General features: G+C 40.2%; 1 protein-coding gene across 1 annotated transcript in view; it reads right to left on the reverse strand.

Moving 5' to 3' along the window:
• Window positions 1-21,669, reverse strand: part of CSMD2 (CUB and Sushi multiple domains 2) — a 543,202-nt gene that overhangs the window by 76,479 nt on the left and 445,054 nt on the right. The window contains 5 exon segments of the mRNA XM_077769466.1: window positions 1,938-2,126; window positions 10,596-10,709; window positions 11,197-11,277; window positions 19,604-19,749; window positions 21,115-21,292. Of these exon segments, the coding sequence (XP_077625592.1) occupies window positions 1,938-2,126; window positions 10,596-10,709; window positions 11,197-11,277; window positions 19,604-19,749; window positions 21,115-21,292 (708 nt within the window).

The raw sequence follows: 21,669 nt of genomic DNA on the forward strand, positions 1-21,669 counted from the left end.
CCCCCCCCCCCCCACCAACTTTAATGCATGGGAGTGCATCCTGAGGTGGTTGGTTCACATGGAAGCAGAGTATAAAGCTTGATAATCCATAACAGGATTTATTGCCTTGGACATAATCCTGAGTGATGGTTCTGATATGCTGCTGAGATAACTCTTGGAAGCTTGGCAAAGGCAATGGACCACATTAAACAAAATAGAGCCATCAGAACTGCTGTGACAAAACACGAAGGAAGGGGTCAAAAGGCTCAGAGAAATGGCTTGCCAGAATAGGTCTATTGTATCAGACTGGAACACCCACTAGTTGACCATGAATCTCAGGAGGCCCTGGAAGATATTCCAGTTCCTAGAGCAAAGAAGAATACACTGGTGAGGGGGTGAACACCAGCATCATCGACAACCTAAGTAACATCTATCTATCCTCTGTTGGCCTACACTGATGGAAGGAGATGCTCTCACAGAATTGGTCTTCCTGGTGTTGATGGGGATGAGAAGATTCTAGAATTCAGGGGCCAGGTGGAGGCTCGCATAATTACTAAAATGTGCAGCAAGGTTGGAATGGTAGTGGGGAGGCCTAACCTGCATGATTCATGGAGATGTCTCACAAAACAGGATATTCTTAAGGGCAAGGTAGATGGGCAGCCCCCCAATATATGAGTAGATGAATAAAACAGATCATGGATATATAGTCAAAAAGGTGAGAAAAGCTGACCCCAATGGAAAGTTGCAATCCCTCACCCAGTTTGGAGACTTGAACTAGGTTCCATGTCTTATTCCAGAACACTTTGGTTGAAGGAGAGATTGGGTTCACATGAAAAAGGACCCTACAAAATGTTACCAATTATAGATAGTTGTGATTCTGCCAGTCCTTCCCCAAAAAGACGTACTGCTATTTCCTCAGGGAACTGAATACTGGAGAAAAGGGAATGTCCAGGTATTCCAAAGATTTTAGATACAGAGTGTAAATTGATGCTGATACCTGGGGACCCAAAGCACTATTGTGGCTCCTCTGTTGGAATAGAGGTGTCTGGGGGTTGCAGGTGGTAATAAATGGAGTCCTGGCCCAGGTCCACCTCACAGTACCAACTTCACCAAATTGTGGCCCTCATTTGCAGTAGCTGTACCAGATGTAGTATCTTCATTAGAGCAGATGATCACAGCCTTGGTTGCATGAAATGCAGTTATTGATTTAGCAATGTATTCTTTCCATACCCATCAGAAAGGAGGATCACAAGCAATTTGCATTCACATGAGAAAGACAACAGTACACATTCATGGTCTTGCCCCAGAGCATTGTTAATTCTACTGCTCACTGTCATAATATAATATGAAGAGATGTGGACCATCTGGACAGTCTGCAGAACATAGCAGAATATTGGTTCTCTGTATGATGACATGGCATTAATTGCCTCTGACGAGCCAAAAGGGAGAATTAGTGTAGATGCTTCTGTAAGACACATGAGGGTGTAAGCTCCAGAGGGTAAGAGATAAATCCTACAAAGAGTGGAGTGAAATTTTCCACCAAGAGTGGTTCAAGGCCACGCTGAAACTTTTTCTCCAAATTAAAGGGCAAGTTAGTGCACCTTTCCCCTTCTACTACCAAGAGAGAAGCACAATGTTTGGTAGACCCCTCTGGGTTTCAGAGGCAGCCTATTCTACATGTGGGAATACTGCTATGATCCACTTACTGAGTGACATTCAAGGTGCTCGCTTTGAATGGGTGCTAGAGTAGTGAAGGTTCTGTAACAGGACTAGAAACTCTGCCCCATGGCCATACAATCCACCAGCTCCCAGAGTATTGGGATTCCTGTGCTAGAGAAAGCTGTTGCATGGCACCTCTGGAGAGCTCTCATATGGAGGTAATGGCACAGATCCCTCAGGTTCTAAAGCAGGTCTGTGCTATCTACAGCAGGGAACTATTCAACATTTGCCCGACTTACCGTCAAAGATCTCAAATTCATCATACTGCTTCTCACTGAGAAAGTACTCCACTGTGAGGGAGATGTTGTAGTCAGGTTCCACTCTCACCAGCCAAGAGCAGGTCTGGAACTGGGGATAGCTTCCTGGGTAGCTCTGACTTAGGATCACACCCGTGGAGTCTGTCAGAAGCTCATTTGTTGGGCAGTGCACTTGGAGAAAGAAGGAAAGAGAAATACCGGTACATGGGATGGAGATGGAACTGGGGCCATCACATTTCTCTGGCACGAAAGGCAACCACTGGAACAAGAGTATTTGAGCACATTTGAGCCAGACCCCAACACCCATCATTATGCTGCACCATGGCATGAGGTGACTTCAGATTCTGTGTCAAGGTTACTATATTGCTGGGATTCAGGCCAGTCCAGTTGTTGGGATCACTTCCTAGCTCAGATATGGGCTTCGGAGTTAACGGAGGATGATACATACAGAGACAACAGTAAGGCATCCTTAAATCTAGGAGTTGATCTATTAAATGGGTTTGATTTGTACAAAGAGAGTATAGGGAAGAGGTAAGTACATGGAATTTTGAGTCAAACACACCTGGATTTATAGCCCACCTCTGTCACTTACTAGCTACGTGGTCTTGAAAAAATTGTTTCCTCTCTGTGTAATAGCTTCTCCACCTCCAATGCAGAAAGATAATACCTGCCTTATAGGGCTATTGTATTATACAACATTATATAATTGTATATTAGTTAACATTACAATATGTATATAATATTATTGGAAATAACATATTTAAAGCATGCAACAGAGTTCTTTCATAAATTGCAGAGATGATGATGATGATGATGATGATGATGATGGTAATTACACCAGGAACAGAAGGGACTAGCAGAGGTTGGCCATGGCTTGATTCATAGTATTAAGATATCTAAGCCCTGCACATCCTGGAAACCAGGGAGGTGCTCTCTCCTGGGGGTACAGGGAAGTGTCACTAAATCTTATGTGAAATAAATTTGAGGATGATCCACCTCCATTTGCTTGGGCTGAGGAATTCACAGTAAAGTTTTGAGGACTGAACTGAATCAACTTCTTCAGTACCTTGAAAGAGGCATGCCCTGGGCAATAGTTGCAAGTATCCCAATCACTATCCCAATCACTGCAAATAGAGAAATTGGTATTTGGCTGTATATGTGCCTGTAGACAGGCTTCCTGAATGTGCTGGATTTTAGGACACTAATAAAGGAGAGTTTCTGGAACTGCAAGGCTAAGGACTAATTCCTGGATTATAATCTAAGATGAGGCTGTTCTGGAGATTTAGTTACTCACTCTCCTTTCATCTCTTCTGTTTCCTTCAAACCTTCTGCCTTCACAGAAATGAGGCTTGCTAATCAACACTGAGTCTGGGCTAACAGACAAAATACTTGCTGTGGCCCAGAATTCACACAGCTCACCTGGGGTTTCTTTGAGTATCTTTGCAACCCTCCCCCCTTTTTAAAAAAGTAATCCCTGCAACAGACATGAGGCTCCAACTTACAACCCACAGATCAAGGAGTGCATGCTATACCAACTGAGCCAGCTAGGCTATAGAAAGGGGGAGCGTTGAAAGGCACTAACTAGCTTCTTCTAGGAGAACTTCCTTCTTATTTTGCAAATGGGAAAGGAAAGAAAATAGTTTCTTGGAGTAAAATGGCTTTGATTTTGAAATGCTCCTGATTTCACTAACCTGATACCTATAGGTCACGCAAGTGTGCTGATATTTAAGTTCCCCTAGGCTTTGTGGTACACTCCAGCCAGTACCAGATCTGCTCTTGAAGCTCTCACCTTTCCTGAAACTCTTCCATTGAGGGGAAGCAGGCATGCCCTCTCAAATGAGATTGGGTCCACAGGTTTGCCTTTTGTGTGCAACTTTATCAGATTTGGGCATTAGTGTTTATAAGTTTTTCTTTCTCCTTATGCTCAAGATGTCTGGCCTTTGAAGGTTTATTAATATTCTTCCAAGAAACCAGTCTTGATGTCTTTGATGGGATTTCCTCTGATAACAATCTCTATTTCTTTTAAACAATTAGGAAAGTATAAACTTTCTATCTCTACTGGGGTCAACTTTATCAAATTATACATTCCTAGAAAATCATTCATATCATTAATTTATTGGCACAAATTTGTACAAGATCTGTACTTGTACAATATTTGTACAAGATGATAATTAAATTTTTTTCTTTTGCTTCAATGGTTACATCCCATTTTCCCTTTCTTATTTTTGTATATTCCTCCTTTCTCCCTTTGTTTAATTTACCTAATGGTTTGATTATTTTGTGACTGTTCCAGGCACTTCTTTTCATTAATCAGTAAGGCTGTTTTTGTGTTTTAGAACTCATTCATTTTCTAAAATTAAGAAATTTTGAGATATAATTTATGTACAATGAAATGCACAGATTTTACGTGCATAGTTTAATGAGTTTTAGCAAATGCATATGCCTGTATAACTATCAACATAATCAGGATATAGATTTTTTCCATCAGAAAGTTTCTCTCATGCCGGTCTGCAATTAATTAGTATGACCTGCCCCATGCTCCAGGAAATCATTGATATTATTTCTATGACAACAGATAAGTTTTTTTTAAATAAATTTTTTAATGTTTTATTTATTTCTGAGAGAGAGAGAGACAGCGTGAGCAGGGGAGGGCCAGAGAGAGAGGGAGACACAGAATCCGAAGCAGGCTCCAGGCTCTGAGCTAGCTGTCAGCACAGAGTCCGATGCGGGGCTTGAACCCACAAACCGTGAGATCATGACCTGAGCCGAAGTCGGACACCCAACCGACTGAGCCACCCAGGTGCCCCACAACAGATCAGTTTTGATTGTACTAGAATTTCATGCAATTGGAACTGTACATGTTGTTATTTTTGTGCCTGGTTTCTTTTGCTAAACATTATGTTTCTAAGATTCAATCCATGGTGTTTTGTGTATTACCACTTCATTTATTCTTATTGCTCTGCAGCAATCATACAACAATTTTTTTATTCATTCATTCTGTTTATTATTAATGAACATTTAGGTTGGTTACAGTTTTGGATTATTATGGAATTCATATACAAGCCTTTTTGTGGATATGGGTTTTCATTTCTCTTAAGTAAATAACTAGGAGTGTAATTGCTGGGCAATAGGGTAGTTGTATGTTTAACTTTGAAAGAAACTACCAGTTTTACAAAGTGACTATGTAATATTACATCCCAACCAGCAATGTATAAAAATTCCACTTGCTCCACATTCTTGTCAACACTTGGTATGTTCAGTCTTAAGTTTTAGCTATTCTAGTGGGTGTGCAGTAATATTCATTAGGGTTTAATTTGCATTTTCCTGATGACTAATGATGTTTAGCATCTTTTCATATACTTATTGGCTACTCTTATGTCTTATTTTGTAAAGTGTCTAGTCAAGTCTCTTGTCCATATTGTTATTGGATTGTCTTATTATTGAGTTGTTAAAGTTCATTACACAGTCTAGATAGAAGTTCTTTTAAAAAAAATATATATCACAAAAACCTTCTTTTATTCTATAGTTTGGCTTTACTTTTTCATGTTTAGTTCTGTCAGTTTCTCCTTCACGTATTTTGAAGCTCTTTTATCATAGCATATAACATATATATCCTTTGTGACGGAATTAACTCTTTTGTCATTATAAAATTTCTCTATTTCTGGTAATACTCCTTGCTTGTGGTATTATCTGAAATTTCTTTATATTTCTTATGTTTAACATTTGCATATATATCTTTTCCTCTCCTTTTCTTCAATCTATCTGGTATTTATATTTAAACTGCATCTTTTGCAGGAAATAAAGTGGTTATTATTTACACCCTCTAAATGTTGGCATGGTTTTTATGCAGCAAAACTTACTGATATAACTATATCATTCAAATATTAGATGTACCTACTTATTTTTGGTCTGTCATTGAAAGAGATGTGTGAAAATCTCCAACTGTAATTGTGAATTTGTCCTTTTCTTCCCATAATTCTGTCAATTTTTCCTTTATATATTTAATACTATGTTGTTAGGTACATAGAAGTTTATGACTGTTATATGTGTTTGATAGAATATGTTTATCAGCATTAAGTTTCCTCTCTTTCTTTTAAAACTTTTTGCCTTAAATTCTATTTTGTCTAATGTTATCTTTGCTACAAAAGACTTTAGAGGTTAGACTTTAGCAAGTTAGTACTTGCTATTTTGTCAAAGTTTTGTTTCATACCAGGGATGAGTGAGACCTTTCTAGCTAAGTCTTTAGAGAGGCAGATGAAGATATTCAAGTCTAAGTTTATGGAAAGCCTAGAGTTAAACTTATTTTTTACTTAACTGATCTGAAAGTCTCTCTCATTGGATGAGCAGTTTTATTCAGTTATATTTACTATAGTTACATATATATTTGCTTTTGGTTTGGCTACCTTATTTTTTGTTTTCTGTTTACCATAATTTTTTTCTCCTTTAATGCTTCTATTGGATTGAGTTATCTTTATTATCTTTATTTTTGATTATGGATTTAGAACTTACACATACTATGGCTACCCATAATTTAAAAAACGATCTATAAATTTAAGCTTTCTTTTTAATACATGTGTTTTAACTAATGTAGAGGGTTAATCAATATCTATGCTTCTCCTTAACAAGTAAGGGTCCTCAGCTCACTTCTTCTTTCTTCCTAATAGGCTCTCCAATGTCATTTATTTGTCCAGTTGTGTCTATATTTTAAAGTTTACTACAATCAGTATTGTTTAGATTTATTATCCCATTTTACTGATTTCTTAGCTCATTGTTACTTTTCACATCTGAATCATTACCTGTATTCATTTTTTTCTTTTTTTAATGTTTGTTTTTGAGAGAGAGAGAGAAACAGACAGACAGAGACAGGATGAGAGCAGAGAAGGGGCAGAAAGAGAGGGAGACACAGAATCTGAAGCAGACTCTAGGCTCTGAGCTGTTAGCACAGAGCCTGATGCCGGGGCTCAAATTTACAAACTGTGAGGTCATAACCTGAGCTGAAGTTGGTCATTTAACTGACTGGGCCACCCAGAAGTCCCTGTATTCTTTTTTTTGTTCTTAATGAATGTGGTAGATATTTCCAGTCTTTACAAATATTAGATTTTATTTTTGTTTCCTGACCATATGAAAAACTTCACTTTCCATCCATGTTCTTATTTCTGGTCAATGAGATGTGAGTAGAATAATGTGTGCCACTTTGGGCTGATGATATGATCATACTCATATTCCACATATGAGTAAAATCATATAGTGTTTGTTTTTCTCTGACTGACTTATTTCACTTAGCATAATACTCTCTAGTTATATATAGTGGAATATTACTCAGCCATAAAAAATAATGAAACCTTGCCATTTGCAATGACATAGATGGAGCTAGAGTGGGTTATGCTAAGTGAAATAAGTCAGTCAGAGAAAGAAAAACACTATATGATTTCACTCACATGTGGAATTTAAGAAATAAAACAAGTGAGCAAGAGAGAGAGAGAGAGGCAAACCAAGAAACCCTCTTAACTACAGAGAACAAACTGATGGTTACTAGTGGGGAGGTGAGTGGGGGAATGGGTTAAGTAGGTGATGGGGATTATGGAGTGCACTTGTGATGACCACCAGGTGATGTATGGAGGTGTTCAATCACTAAATTCTACACCTGAAACTAATATTACACTGTATGTTAACTAACTGGAATTTAAATAAAAAAAGAATAGACTTACAGATCAAAATAACAGAACTGAAGATCAAGAAATAAATCCTCAAGTTTATGGTCAACTGATTTTCAACAGGGTGCCAAGACAATTCAGTGGGGAAAGGATAGTCTTTCTAGTATATGGTGCCATAGCAACTGGCTACCCACATGCAAAAGAAGGAAGTTGGACCCCCTATCTCACACTATATATAAAAATGAACTCAAAATAGATCGAAGACCTAAATTTAAGAGCTAAAACTATTAACTCTTAGAAGAAAATATGGATGTAAATCTTTACCTTAGATTAGGCAATGGTTCCTTAGATATGACACCAAAAGCACAAACAGCCAAAGGGAAAAAGAAATATTGAACATCATCAAAATTAAAAACTTTTGTACTTGAGGGGCACCTGGGTGGCTCAGTCAGTTAAATGTCTGACTTAGTTTCAGCTCAGGTCATGATCTCACAGTTCGTGAGCTCAAGACCTGCACTGGGCTCTGCACTGCACAGAGCCTGCTTGGGATTCACTCTCTCTCTCTCTCTCTCTCTCTCTCTCCCCCTCTCCCTGCCCCTTCCCCTATCATGCACTTTATCTCTCTCTGTCTCTCTCAAAATAAGTAAAAATTAAAATAAAAAAAACAAAAAAAAACCCCTTTTATAACTGAAAGAACATTATCAAGAAAGTGAAAAAACAAGTGCCTGGGTGGCTCAGTCAGTTAAATGTCCACCTTTGGCTCAGGTTATGGTCTCACGGACTGTGAGTTTGGCCCTGCATCAGGCTCTGTGCTGACAGCTCAGAGCCTGGAGAGTGCTTTAGATTCTGCGTTTCCCTCCTCTCTCTCTGCCCCTCCTCTGCTCACACTTTGTCTTTCTCTCTCAAAAATAAATAAACATTAACATTTTTTGAATGAATAAATAAAAAGAAAGTGCAAAAACACCAACAGAATGGGAAAAAAATTTCAAATCGCGTACCTGATAAGGCACTTGTATCTAGAATATAAAAAGAATTCCTACAGCTCAATGATAAAAAGATAAATAACCTGATTAAAATAGGCAAAGAATCTGAATAGGCATTTCTTCAAAGAGAATATATAAATGGACAATAAGCATACGAAAAAATGCTCAGCATCATTGGCCATCAGGAAAATACAAATCAAAACCACAATGAGATAGATATCCCTTATATCACAAGGATGGCTGTAATTTAAAAGACAGATAATAATAACAGAGAAGACATAGAACAATTGGAAATCTTATATACTGATGGTGGGAAAAAGATTGGCCACTGTGGAAAACAGTCTGGCCATTCCTCAAAAGCGTAAACGCAGAGTTACCATATGACCCAGCAATTCCACTGCTAGCTGTGTACGTAAGAGAAATGACAACCAGTGGTTACACAAAAACATGTACATGAATGTTCACAGCAGCAGTATTCATAATTGCCAGAAGTGGAAATAACTCAACTGTCCATCAACTGATGAATGGATAAGTAAAATGTACTATCTTTACAATGGAACATCATTTGGCAATGAAGAGAAGTGAACTACACTGATACATGCTACAACATGTATGAATCATGAACACACTGTGCTAAGTGAAAGAAGTCAGTCACAAAGACTACCTATTGTAGTATTCTACTGATATGAAAGATCTAGAATAGTCAGTTTCACAGAGACATAAACTAGATTGGTGGTTGTCTAGAACTGCAGGGAGGAGGGGCTGGAAAGAAATGGGAACCGTCTGCTAAGGGGTATAGGGTTCATGTTGAGGTGAGGAAAATCTTCTGAAATTGTGAGATGGTTGCAAAGCTCGGAATATACTAAAAATAACTGAAGTATACACTTTAAATGGATGAATTACATGGTACATGAATTATATCCTAATGGAGATGTTACTATAAAAAAATACAGTGAAAGATCACATCTTGAGAAAGTACAACATCAAGTCCTAGAGGGAAGTATGAGGCTGAGAACAGGAGTAAAGCCAAGAAAGCAGAGTCATGTAGACAAAGAAACAGAGTCAGAGATGAGAAGCTAAGTCTGGAGCAAATCAGGGAGGTTCTGGAGCAGGATCAAAGCTTTTTTATTGGGGACAGGTTGTTTGATGTGTGGGTAGGTTGGCTCAACTCATAGATAATGAATTTATCAATGTATTGGCGCAGCCTAATTTTAGGGCTGTGGCTTCTTTCTTTCTCACTAACAATCCATATTACAGATTCTCTACTCTTGCCTTGAGAAGTGGGGGAGATGCTGATCTATTTCTTCAAAGACTACAAAAATATTTTTTGGTAGCAATAGTACCAGAAGCAGTAGTAGTGCCTGTAAGAATTTAATGGCTCACACTGGGCAGTTACTATGTGCCAGGCATAGTTCTAAAGTGCTCTACATCATTAATCCACTGAATTCCTCACAATAAGTCCATGGCATAAGTAATATAATTATCCTTATTTTAGAGGTGAGAAAATTGAGGCACAGGACAGTTAATATCTTGTGCTAGGTCAGATGTCTTGTGAGTGGAGGGTATGGTTTTTGGTGAAGCCATTCATTTTCTGTCAAGGCATCACACTGGAATGAAGACAACTCTTGGTTGCCTAGGTTAGCACACAGGACCTTAAACATATCTGCACTCCAGTGGGTCCAAGTTGGTGTGCAAGCCCACCTCTTCCCAAGGTCCCAGAACTCTTCCTTCCAATGATCAGTTTGCCTTTCCCATAGAATACCAGTTAGAACAAAAGAAAACAGAAAGAAAAGGGGTCAAGTGGTCACTATGGCAATTTGTAGCCCCAAACCTAAGAGTAGGACAGAGAATCTCTCTACGGCAATCATTAATTCATACAAACAGACATTTACCAAATGACCTCTTACTTTATGGGCAGGGACTGGGAATATAGGGAAGAGTAAGACACAGGCTATGATTTGGAGGAACTCCAGACCCGTAAAGGCATGGCTCCGTGCAATTACCTTCACATATTGGGGGTGGTCCTTCAAACTGTAGGTAAGTTCCAAGTTTGCAGGTCAGGATTTCACTCCCTACCAAGGTGAAGCCAGGGAGGCACCTGTAGCGTACGATGTCACCTGCCAAAGAGAGACCAATATGGGGTTTCCCTGGAGAAGTCTGGACAGAGCATCCCTTAGTACATCAACCCACTTCTAGGCAAGGCAATCAGTGGTGAGTTGCTATCTGTTCAAATTTAGATAACTAGCTTAACTCCAATCAAATGACCCAGAAAACTGCTGCACACTTCTCACAGCTCAGCCTAGCTGAGCCTAAGAATGTTTCCACATTCCAGAAACTTTTTATAGTGTCTCGTGTGGACTTATTTCTCAAAAACATACTGACTTGAATCACAGAAGAAAACTGCCTTCCTGTCTCATCTGTCTAGCTATGGTAAAGGAAGTGTTGGTATTTTTGGTGCAGACTCTGTTCACAGAACATTAGCCATCTTGCACTAGGCCTACTGTTTCTCGTGGACTGGAGGGAGAGATGAGCCTTGCTGGCCAGCCCCACCCCAACCCAGCCCCTCCTCAGCTGCACAGTCCCTGCTGGTTTGGGAGAGGGTACCTATGTTGAATTCTTCATTCTCTGTGACGACTTCGGCATTGGGGAGGATGGTGGGAGGAGGGCATTTGGTGAGTGGATAAGCTGAAAAGACAGAAGCAGACAAGCCGGTGTGAGAACACCATTCTTGGGGCACATAATCATTTACTCATTCGATCCCTCACCTTCTCCTTCCTCACTCACTCACACAGATCCTAGTGACTATTGATCTGTACACAGGGCAAGTTTAGCCAAGTACTATTTTGCTTATCTGCTGTCATCCTTTATTTTTCTTTCTTTCTTTCTGTCTTTCTTTCTTTCTTTTTTTTTTTTTTTGATGCAAAACCCAGGAGCCATATGGTAACGGTAAAAATAGGAGAGGGCATCCAAGAAGTCAGTGACAGTCACTAGCACTGAAGGGAAGGGGAGAGAAGCATTTCCTGAGCACCTACTATAAGTCAGGCACCTTCACACACAATCACCTTTAACTCTCATGATGGCTGGTTCCCCTGTGAGGCATTCTTACTCTATTTGTGAGGAAGCTGAAATTCAGAAAGGTTCAGTTACTTCTCCAAGGTCATACAGGAAGTGAGTGGCATAGGAGGCACGGGACTTGAATCTAGGTCTGGCTGCTCTCAAATCCCATATTCTTTTCACTGCTCAGCATCTAAGTACTGTATGTGGCTCATGTGAGTGCCCATTAAAGCCAGCTGGTTTCCCTTCTGACCTTTGGCCAAACAACTCTGGCTTCACTGGACTTTCCAAATGGAAACTCATCCCTCTGGGCAGAGACTGGACTGTGTGTGGATGGTGTTACTGAGGCAACGCTCAATATGGGCTCATAACTTGGCTTCCATTTACTACCTGGCATACAGTTTGGTGCTACATAAGTGTGAGCTGCTGTTGCCACTGCTGTTATAATTATTTCCAAAGTCACCCCACACCCCACGGTTTTTTTTTTAAAGAGCATTCTCCTTAAAAAATTACAAATGTAATACATGATCATTAGAGAAAATAGGAGATTTTCTATGAAAATAGTAGGAAGAAAATTAAAGTCCTCAACTGGTTGTTCAGAGATAACCACTGTTAAACCTTTACTGTAAGTTCTTACAGTATATATACTTTCTGCACATATATTTTTCTTTCACAACATTTGCAGCATGTTGTGTACTTTGTGTTGATCCTTGTGCACTTACTCTTATATTGCAAGAATTTCCTTATGTAATTAAATTTCTTTAAAAAAGTGTTTTTTTTTGTTTTTTGTTTTTTGTTTAGAGAGAGTGTGAGCAGGGGAGAGAGAGAGGGAATCTTTAGAAGACTCCACATTCAGCATGGAGCCTGACATGGGGCTTGATCCCACGACTTATAGATCATGAACTGAGCTGAAATCAAGAGTTGGATGCTCAACTGACTGAGATACCCAGGGACCCCTGTAACTAAATTACTTAAAAAATGATTGAAATGACTTTATAGGATTTAGTCATATGATTGACTAGAATTTATTTAACAGATATTGTATTATTAACTATTTAGCTTTCCAAAGTTTTGCAATTTAAAATAAAACTGTGATAAACATCCTTCTATATATGCATCTTTTATGATTTTTTTTCTTTTTTTAAACTAGGAATGATTTCTGGATCATAGGGTAGTTTGCACCTGTTTGCATTCCCACCAACAGTGTAAGAGGGTTTTGCACTCCCACTAACAGTGTAAGAGGGTTCCCCTTTGTTCACATCCTCGCCAACGCCTGTTGAACAACACCTGTGTTGTTAATTTTAGCCATTCTGACTGGTGTGAGGTGATATCTCATTGTAGTTTTGATTTGTAGTTCCCTTATGTTGAGTGATGTTGAGGATCTTTTCATGTGTCTGTTGTCCGCTTGTATGTCTTCTTTGGAAAGATGTCTGTTCATGTCTTCTGCCTATTTTGAAACTGGATTATTTGTTTCTTAGGTGTTGAGTTTTCTAAGTTCCTTATATGTTTTGGATCCAGCAATTGCACTACTAGGTATTTACCCAAAGGATACAAATATAAGAATTCAAAGGGATACGTACACCCTGATGTTTACAGCAGCATTATCAACAATAGCCAAATTATGGAAAAAGTCTCAATGTCCACCGACTGATGAATGGAAAAGAAGATATGGTGTATATATTCAATGGAATATTACTCAACCATAAAAAGAATGAAAGCTTGCCATTTGGAGCTCTGTGGATGGAGCTAGAGAGTATTATGCTAAGTGAAGTAAGCCAGTCAGAGAAAGACAAATACCAGATTTCACTCATATGTGGAATTTAAGAAACAAGACAAACACAGGGGGGCAAAATGAGAGGCAAACCAAGAAACAGACTCTTAGCTGGGAGGTGGGCGGTGGGGATGGGCTAAATAGGTGATGAAGATTAAGGAAGGCACTTGTCATGATGAGCACCACGTGAGGTATGGAATTGTTGAATCTCTAAATTCTACACCTTAAACTAATATTATGCTGTATGTTAACTAATGAGAATTTAAATAAAACTTTGAAAAAAAAGAAAAAACCCAGGAATGATTAAAGTGTATGACCTTTTAAAGTACTTTTAAAGGTACTTTTAAAGTGCTTTTAAAGTATGAGCATCTACTACTGAACATCAATAATCTATTCCTGGAAATCATACGTTCCATGTAAAGATGTTAAGTAGGTGCCTAACTTCAAGAAATAAATCAATAAAAAGAAATCTTCACTTAAACACAGCCTGAGTGCTTAATATATTGTGGTTACTAGTTTGACTGGGGTAGATTTCCCATTATATTAAAAAAAATTGCACATTTCTGCTCAATGCAGAAAGCTGGTGGAATATTGAAAAACAATAAAACGAAAATTCCCCAAGTCCCACCACCACTAGGCATAACTGCTGTTAGCCTTTTGGTGCATGACCTTCGGTCTTTTATAGACAATCCCTCCTCCTCCCAGAACACACACTACATCTACCATGTTATTGTTGAAGAACTCAAGGGCAGGGAGTACATTTGGACTCCTCTATTTCACTTTGTTCCTATTCCCCTTGTTCCCCTTGGGGGTGAGGCTCTGATACAGCTTAATCAGACTCCAGTATAGGTGAACTCGTTAAGTGGTGGGGAGGGCTCACTGCTTTATGACAAGCAGCAGCCAGCTTGGCCACAGCCATTGTGAGTCAATGCATGTTGTACCCTCTTATGGATTCTTTCTCCACATGCTCTTTTCCATGCTGTTGGGTGTGCTGGGCTGGCCTTTCATATGAAGCTTTTAACACCAAGTTAGTATACAGAAAGACATGTGGGCAGAGAGAGAGAGGGAGAGAGAGGATCCTAAGCAGGCACTGTGCTATGAGTGTGAAGCCCGATATGAGGCTCAGTCCCATGAACCATGAGATCATGACCTAAGCTGAAATCAAGAGTCAGTGCTCAACCGACTGAGCCACCCAGGAGCCCTGGATTGTTTCTAGTTTACCAGTTCTAAGTAACAGTTCAAGGAATATCTTTATATATGTATCTTTACACAAATCTCAGAAGTAGGATTGGTAGGTCCTAGATCATTGTTAATTAGAAATCTTGAGTATAAGTAAAACAAATAAACTCAGAGTAGAGTATGTAAAAAACAAAAAGCCTCTCAGAGAGGAGAGAATGTGAATGTGGATTTGTAACCAGACTTCCTAAAGGAGGAGGACAAGGACCTGGGGTCCACCAGGAACCCAGTAGACCACCCCCGCACGTCTTGGTCACTTTCTTTCCACACATTGGAACTTTGTATTTCTCAGTCTACAAGGACAGGAGAAGACAGGCAATCCGGTGCACTTGAATTTATATCATCTCTCTTCCAGAGATGAATCTAGAATCTCTTTGGTTCAGCTTCAAGTTCCCAAGAGAGGACACCTGATTCCCTCTGCTGGAGTCAGGTCAGGGCCCACCTGTGGTTCAAGCCACTGTGTCTGGGGTTGGCGGGGGACATGGAGCGGTGTAGAATATACAAACATAGTTGACAACTGCCTATGTGACAGAAGTAGCTAAGGAGATCATTACGAGCTCTGCAGACAGCCAAAAATGTTTGACTGTGGCTGATCACACTGTGTATAGCTTTTTGATATGCATTTTCACACTGCCCACCACCAAGTGAGCATCTTCCTGCAACCTTCCCATCAGGATTATCATTTTAAAAATTGTTGCGGGTTATTCTCTAATATAAGAATCTGTTTTTTCCATTTAATGCTTTTTGCTTTGAAGGCTACTCTTTGATTGCTGTTGTTGCTTGTGTTTGCCAAATACATCACTACCCATCATTTTATGTTTAAACTGTCACTGTACCTTAGTTGTGTTCCTGGATGGAAAATATATTTGTATTTTCCATAGTAACAGAATGATTTTATTTTATTGTTTTAGTCTGTGCTGTCTGTATCTTTGTTCCTATAGCTTCTGTTGCTTTCCACCTTTTGTATATGAGTTGTGTTTTGCTTACTTTTTTTCTTTTGGTGATTTAAAAGTGCTATAACCTGTTTTTAACTTCTTAGTGACTAAAATATATACTTGGAACCCTGATTTTTCTAATTATCAAAGTTAGTAATTGAATATTATCTACTGATTCTACCCCTATGAGAGAAAAGGATATCCCTTTCTCCTATACCTCTTCTGGCTACTTGGGTATTTGTTAACATGAAACAATCTTAAAAATTTTAAAGAATTATTTGCATTATGTTAGGGATCTATGTTTTCAGTTATTACTGCTTAAATCTGTGGTTAGCTAGTTAGTGCTTCCATTTTAATTTTTTACACAACTTTTCTGAATTGAGTTATTGGTTCATTCCTCAGTGGGTGGCTACATCCTTGAGGAACAATTCAAATTGAGATATGGGTGACAATGATTTTAATCTCTTGGGTGTCTACAGATGACTGTCTCATGCCTTCACATGTTACGTTCCCAACTATCTTTTCCTTAAACATCTATAAAAATGCCTCTGATTTTCTAGAATTGAATGCCAGGAACAATTAGGCAGAGGACTGTTGATTTTGGCTCCTGTAGTTAAGTCTCTCAGCCTGGATTCTGGTAGATTTCTTCTACCCTTCATCCTTGATATTTGAAAAACTTGCCAGGCTCGTTTTGATTTCTCCTGGTATGTAGTGAGCTCCTTTGTTCTATATGCAAGGGTTTTCCTTCATCTCAGAAGAGTTTTATTTTATTATTTCTATTCCGTACATCTGGCTCTTTTTGTCATAGATACTTTTTAATCCGTACATTCTTTGTTTACTGGATCTCTCTATTTGCCATTTTCTCCTCTATAATTTTCAAGTATTTGTCCATTTTGTTCTTTGTGTTGGGCTTTTCCTCCACTTCTCTGAACTGGTTTTCTGCATTGTCGGTTCTGTTCTTTGTTTATTCTTATGCCAATTTAACTGTGCTACTACATTTCTTTTTTAAACTTTTTAAAAATTATTATCTAGCTCCCCTTGTATAAAAATTTTAATTGGAAACTATCACAAAGGTACAAGAAAAATTGGAAGTATTGTACAAAAAACATTTTTCATGAACCAGAAGAAAGTAAGTGACCAACATGATGCCCGATAACCACAGAATATTTTGGTGTGTGTTTCCAACAAACAAGCACATTATCTTGCAAAACCACATACAACCATCAGAAGCAGGAAATTACCTCTGATACGGTACTGCCAACTAATCCTCATGTCCACTCAAATCTTTCCACTTGTCCTAGTAAAGTCTTTAACAGCAAAAGGATCCAGTTCAGAATCATACACTGTATTGTGTTGTCATGTATTTTTTTAGTCTGGAACACTCCCAAAGTCTTTCCTTGACCTTCATGACTTTTACGCTTTTGAAGATTATATGTCAGTTAATTGCTAGTCTGTAATACTATTTTACATTACTCCCTCTTTACGTTTGACAGATTCCTCATGATTGCATTGAAGTTGGGCATCTTTGCCTTTATTGGACTATCACAGAGGTGATGCTGGGTTCTTCTCTTTGTATCCAATCTGGTGGGGTAAGATTTCAGTTTGTCCCGTTACTCATGACGGTCACTTGGGTCACTTGATTAAAGTGCTGTCCTCCAGGCTTCTCTACTCTAAAGCTGTTCTTTTTTCCCTTTGTGATTATTGTGTGAAGAGACAGTTTGAAGGTATGGAAATATCCTGTTCTTCATAACATTTTAATTAATAATCATTTAACTAATTTGTACCTGTTTAGCTATACATGGTATCCTGGTCTATGCAACCAGCTACCATTTGTTAACCAATATTAATTCCTTGGATGTTCAAATTATCCCCATTATGGTCACTGGGAGCCCCTTCAAGCCTGTGTCTATGTCCCTCTATCACGTCTGCATCATTCCTTGAGCGCTCCTTGCTTTCTGCCATAAAACGTTCCATAGGCACATCTTGTACTTTCTCTGCCTCAGTCCCTGAATCAGCCATTTCTTTAAGGTGTCTTGGTCCATTTTAGTGGAAAATAGTATTGGAAAACCATAAGTAGAGCTGGATGTGTTCATTGTTATTGAGGAGTCATTGCTTCAAAGCCTTCTTAGTGTAAAGAGCTAAGGAATGTATGTATGTGTACACACCCACATTTATACCCTTATTTCCTTCTATATCTATGTGTACATATTAAAAACCACAGCTCACAGTGATACCTCCAGTTCCAATCCAATTCTATGGGTATATTCTAATTTTTGTTCTTTCCATATTTCTAACCCTCTTCTCTTTCAGTGAGACACCTGTTGTCCTTAATATATTCATTTATTTATCAGTCATCCGTAGGGAACTAAGTTCCCATCTCTCTTGCCACTGCTCCCTTATGCAAATGCACTCCTCACCACCTCCCCCCACCCTTCCCAGGCTCTGATGGATCCTCTGTGTGGATACCCTCCTCACTCTGCTGGGGATCCCACCCCACAAGGATGTTCCCTCCATTTGCTCAGAGCCTGGACACTCCATGCCAGTCCTGTCCCTGTACAGATGCTGCCTCTCAGCATGGACTCCTTCTCCCCTCTGACACTCCAGCCTGGTTCATGCCCTGGAGGAATGGATGCCACTTCGCTTCATCCCATATTACAGCTTCAGGACTGAATGGTTCAGGAAGGGAAGACATTTAGCTCCCCATTTATTTATCTCTTATTTGGAGTCCATATTGTCTAGACTTTCATGCTGGAAGCATCTGCAATTCAAATCCTATTTTCTCATTAAAAAATACTGTAGAATCTTATTCCTAGGTCTCCTTAAGGTACTTGTCTTTTCCACTTATTAGTCCTTATATGAGAAGAAATTTATTTAGAGCTACTGTTTGCCTATAGAAAGGCAGACATTCTTCCCCCACACCAGTCCTGCTCCCCAATCTCCACGTCTACCTCCCTCTTTTTCTTTAGTTCTTGTCTCAGATATCACCTCTCGACAGGTTTTCCACAATTATTCTACATGAAGCAGAGTTCCCCACCTTTTTGTTTGCTATCTTATTTGCTTCCTCCATAGCAACCTATTACAAATTGCAAAGATTTTATTTGTCTGCTTATTGGTTTGTTATCTCTCTCTCCTTGGAGGAAGAAAGCTCTATGGGGAGCAGGCATTTCACAGGGCAGAAAGCATGAATAGTCAATGAAGATATGAAAGGATGCTCACCTCATCATTAACATAAGAGTAAATGCTATTTCATGAATCCACCAGAATGGCAAAAATTTAAAAATCTGATAAAACCCAGTGTTTGCAAGATGGAGGCAGGAATAAAGTCAAGCTTTCCTGATTTCTAGTTCAAATATATGTAATTCTCTGCAAACTGTAATATGGAGGATTATTCTATAGATAGGCACAAGCCCCCAGAGAACTTTGTATAAGTTTTTCTATTCTGTATCCACTATAACAAAAATGAGGACGTATCCGGGTCCATAACTTGGGGCTCTTAGAAGAAAACTGGCTGCTGATAAGGACAACCCTAACCTGAATTGTTCATGCTCGTCCTGCTTGAATTCTCCATGACTTCACTTGGGCACGGTACTTCCTATGAGGCCAACAGAAGCCCCGAATTCCAGCGGAGTGGGACAGCCCTGTAGAGGGTGCCAAGGGACAAACTGGGACACAAGTAAGCAGAAAACCCAGCCAGTGAGTAGATGTGAACCTGTCGGGTGAGAAGCCTCATCCTGCTGCCTGTAAGCTTGGACTTGGCACCAGGGTCAGCATCATGGGCCTCTCTGCCACAGAGTGTGTGTGAAGGAGGAAAACTTACATGTACGGAGCCCTGTGCTAGGAGGTTTCACATAGGTAAAACACATGTAAGTCAAGTCTTATAACTCTGATGACCCTGAGGCTGAGAAGCTATGTAACTCATTCAAAATCACACAATTGAGAATAGTGGAGCCAGAGGTCAAGTCCAGCCCTTATTCAAAAGCATGGTGCTTCCCTCACACCAGGCTTCCATACTGACCAGAGAAGGCTATGGCGAAGATCCCACCCATGGCTGCATCACGGTGGAACTTGAGCAGGACCTGGTTGGATGAGCTGTGCAGTGTTTTCTTGGCCAAGCTCCGGCTGAAGACTCCAAGTTGTGGAGCTGTCTGCTGAGGCCCATCCCTGCACGTAGGAAAGAAAGTGCTGGCATGTCATGAGTTACTATGGCTCTGCCCGGTCCCATCAGTGGCCCTAAGAGAGACCTGGAGTGAGAGGCTGTGACTCTTCTTGCACTTGACATTGTCTTTCTCCAATGCCCTGTAGACTTCTCTCTAATCTCTCCCAACTCAGTCTGCCGACAAAGCTGATAGAGCAGGCAAGGCTCACATTGACTCCTTATCCACCTGATGTTTCACCAGCCCTGCCTCCATAGTGGGCTCTGGAGGGCAACAGTCTCACCCAAGAAGCAGGAGCCACTGGGCAGGGTTGCAGGTCTTATCACAGATTCTCAGAGTCTGAGCAGCAGTAGGATGGGGCTGAGGAAGAGCCTCCAGGAAGCTCATGCTACTATTCACACCAGCCCCACATCCTTGTCCCCAGGCAGAGACATCCCCGGTTGCCTTTCTAGGCAAAGGATTTCTTCCTTGGAAACATATCTAGTCCTTAGCCATAGCCTGGAAAGGACACTGAAAATTAATCCAGGGCAGTCTAATTACGGTCATCCAGCTCTGGGAATTTGGGAAAGAGAATCCCACGATCCCCTGCTGATTCCCAGAATGGCAGTAACCCCCAAACAAAAGAATTTTGAAATTATATATTTGTCCAAAGATCCGGTGGTTTGGAAAGGACTGTCTAGGAGACTACGTCTATTGATTACTAATTCATTTTCCCATTTTAAAATCGATTCGAGATATTCTAACTCTCACTCAGCATGGAACCATCAATTTGGTAACCAGTAAACCACACAGGCTATTTACATTTAATTAAAATTAAATAAAGTTTAAAAATTAGTTCCTTGGTCACTCTAGTCACATTCAAGTACTCAATGGCCACCTGTAGCCGGTGGCTACGGTAATGGACAGCACAGATATAGAATGTTCCCATTACTGCAGAACATTGTGTTGGACAATACTGGCTTAGCAGGAGTTGATCAGTGGGACTTCATAGAATTCTACCGCCAAACTGTCACTAGTTTGGGTAGCTTATGTTAGGTAAATGTAGGATTTTGGTTTGTGCTCTGGAAAAACAGCAAATTTTGTGTAGCTACAACCATTCCTATTCACACACCCACTCACTGTTCTCTGACCCCGAGGTTGGACTCCAGGTTGGAAACCACTGCTCTGCTATTCATCTCCCTTCCTGGAGTCACAAAGGGTAATTTGAAGCTGAGCCCTTACTCATTTACTATGTTTATTTGAAAGCCAGGAAGTGGACCACCATTTAAAATCATGCAGCTCTTGGTTTTCTAAACAAAGAGATGAGTAACCCAGCTTAGAGTCCAGTGAATGCCCCTTTCTAATTGGCTGTCAACATGGCAGCTGGCCCTACCAGATGGTGATGAAGTCTCCGGAGGGCTCTGTTTGCAGCAGGCTGAGGTTGAGGCGGACGCCATGACCAATGGGCACGATGATCAGCCAGACACAGTCCTGAGAGCTGGAGTATGGACTGGGGAAGCCCGGGGAGTACACAGTGCCATTGGAAGAGGTGATGTTCCCGCCACAGGGGACTGCCAGGGAAGGGACACAAACACAGATGAATGTGGGAGATCACCCCCGACCTGAAAATTCAGATGACTTCCTTATGAAGTGCTGGTGCCCAGCACAAATTATTCTGCTCAGGGAGGTCAAGAGGGATGGGGAGAGGTGATGAGGCTGCAGATGACTATGTGTGGTTTTTCCCACTGGTCCTAGCACACCACTCCCCATCTGGCCCCTGACCTTCAGAGCACATGCCTCTAGGGGCCACCTCAGCCCCTGATCTCCCTCTTCTTCTTGTGGATGAGACCTGTCAAAGAGGAAGAACCCACTGGAACTCTTCCTTTCCTTCCAAGGAATGGAGTGGAGGACAGAATTCAGAGCAGGGCTGTAGTTCTTTTGCTGGGAT

This window comes from Crocuta crocuta, unplaced genomic scaffold, assembly GCF_008692635.1.
Source record: "Crocuta crocuta isolate KB4526 unplaced genomic scaffold, BGI_CrCroc_1.0 scaffold351, whole genome shotgun sequence".
Classification (NCBI taxonomy): domain Eukaryota; kingdom Metazoa; phylum Chordata; class Mammalia; order Carnivora; family Hyaenidae; genus Crocuta; species Crocuta crocuta.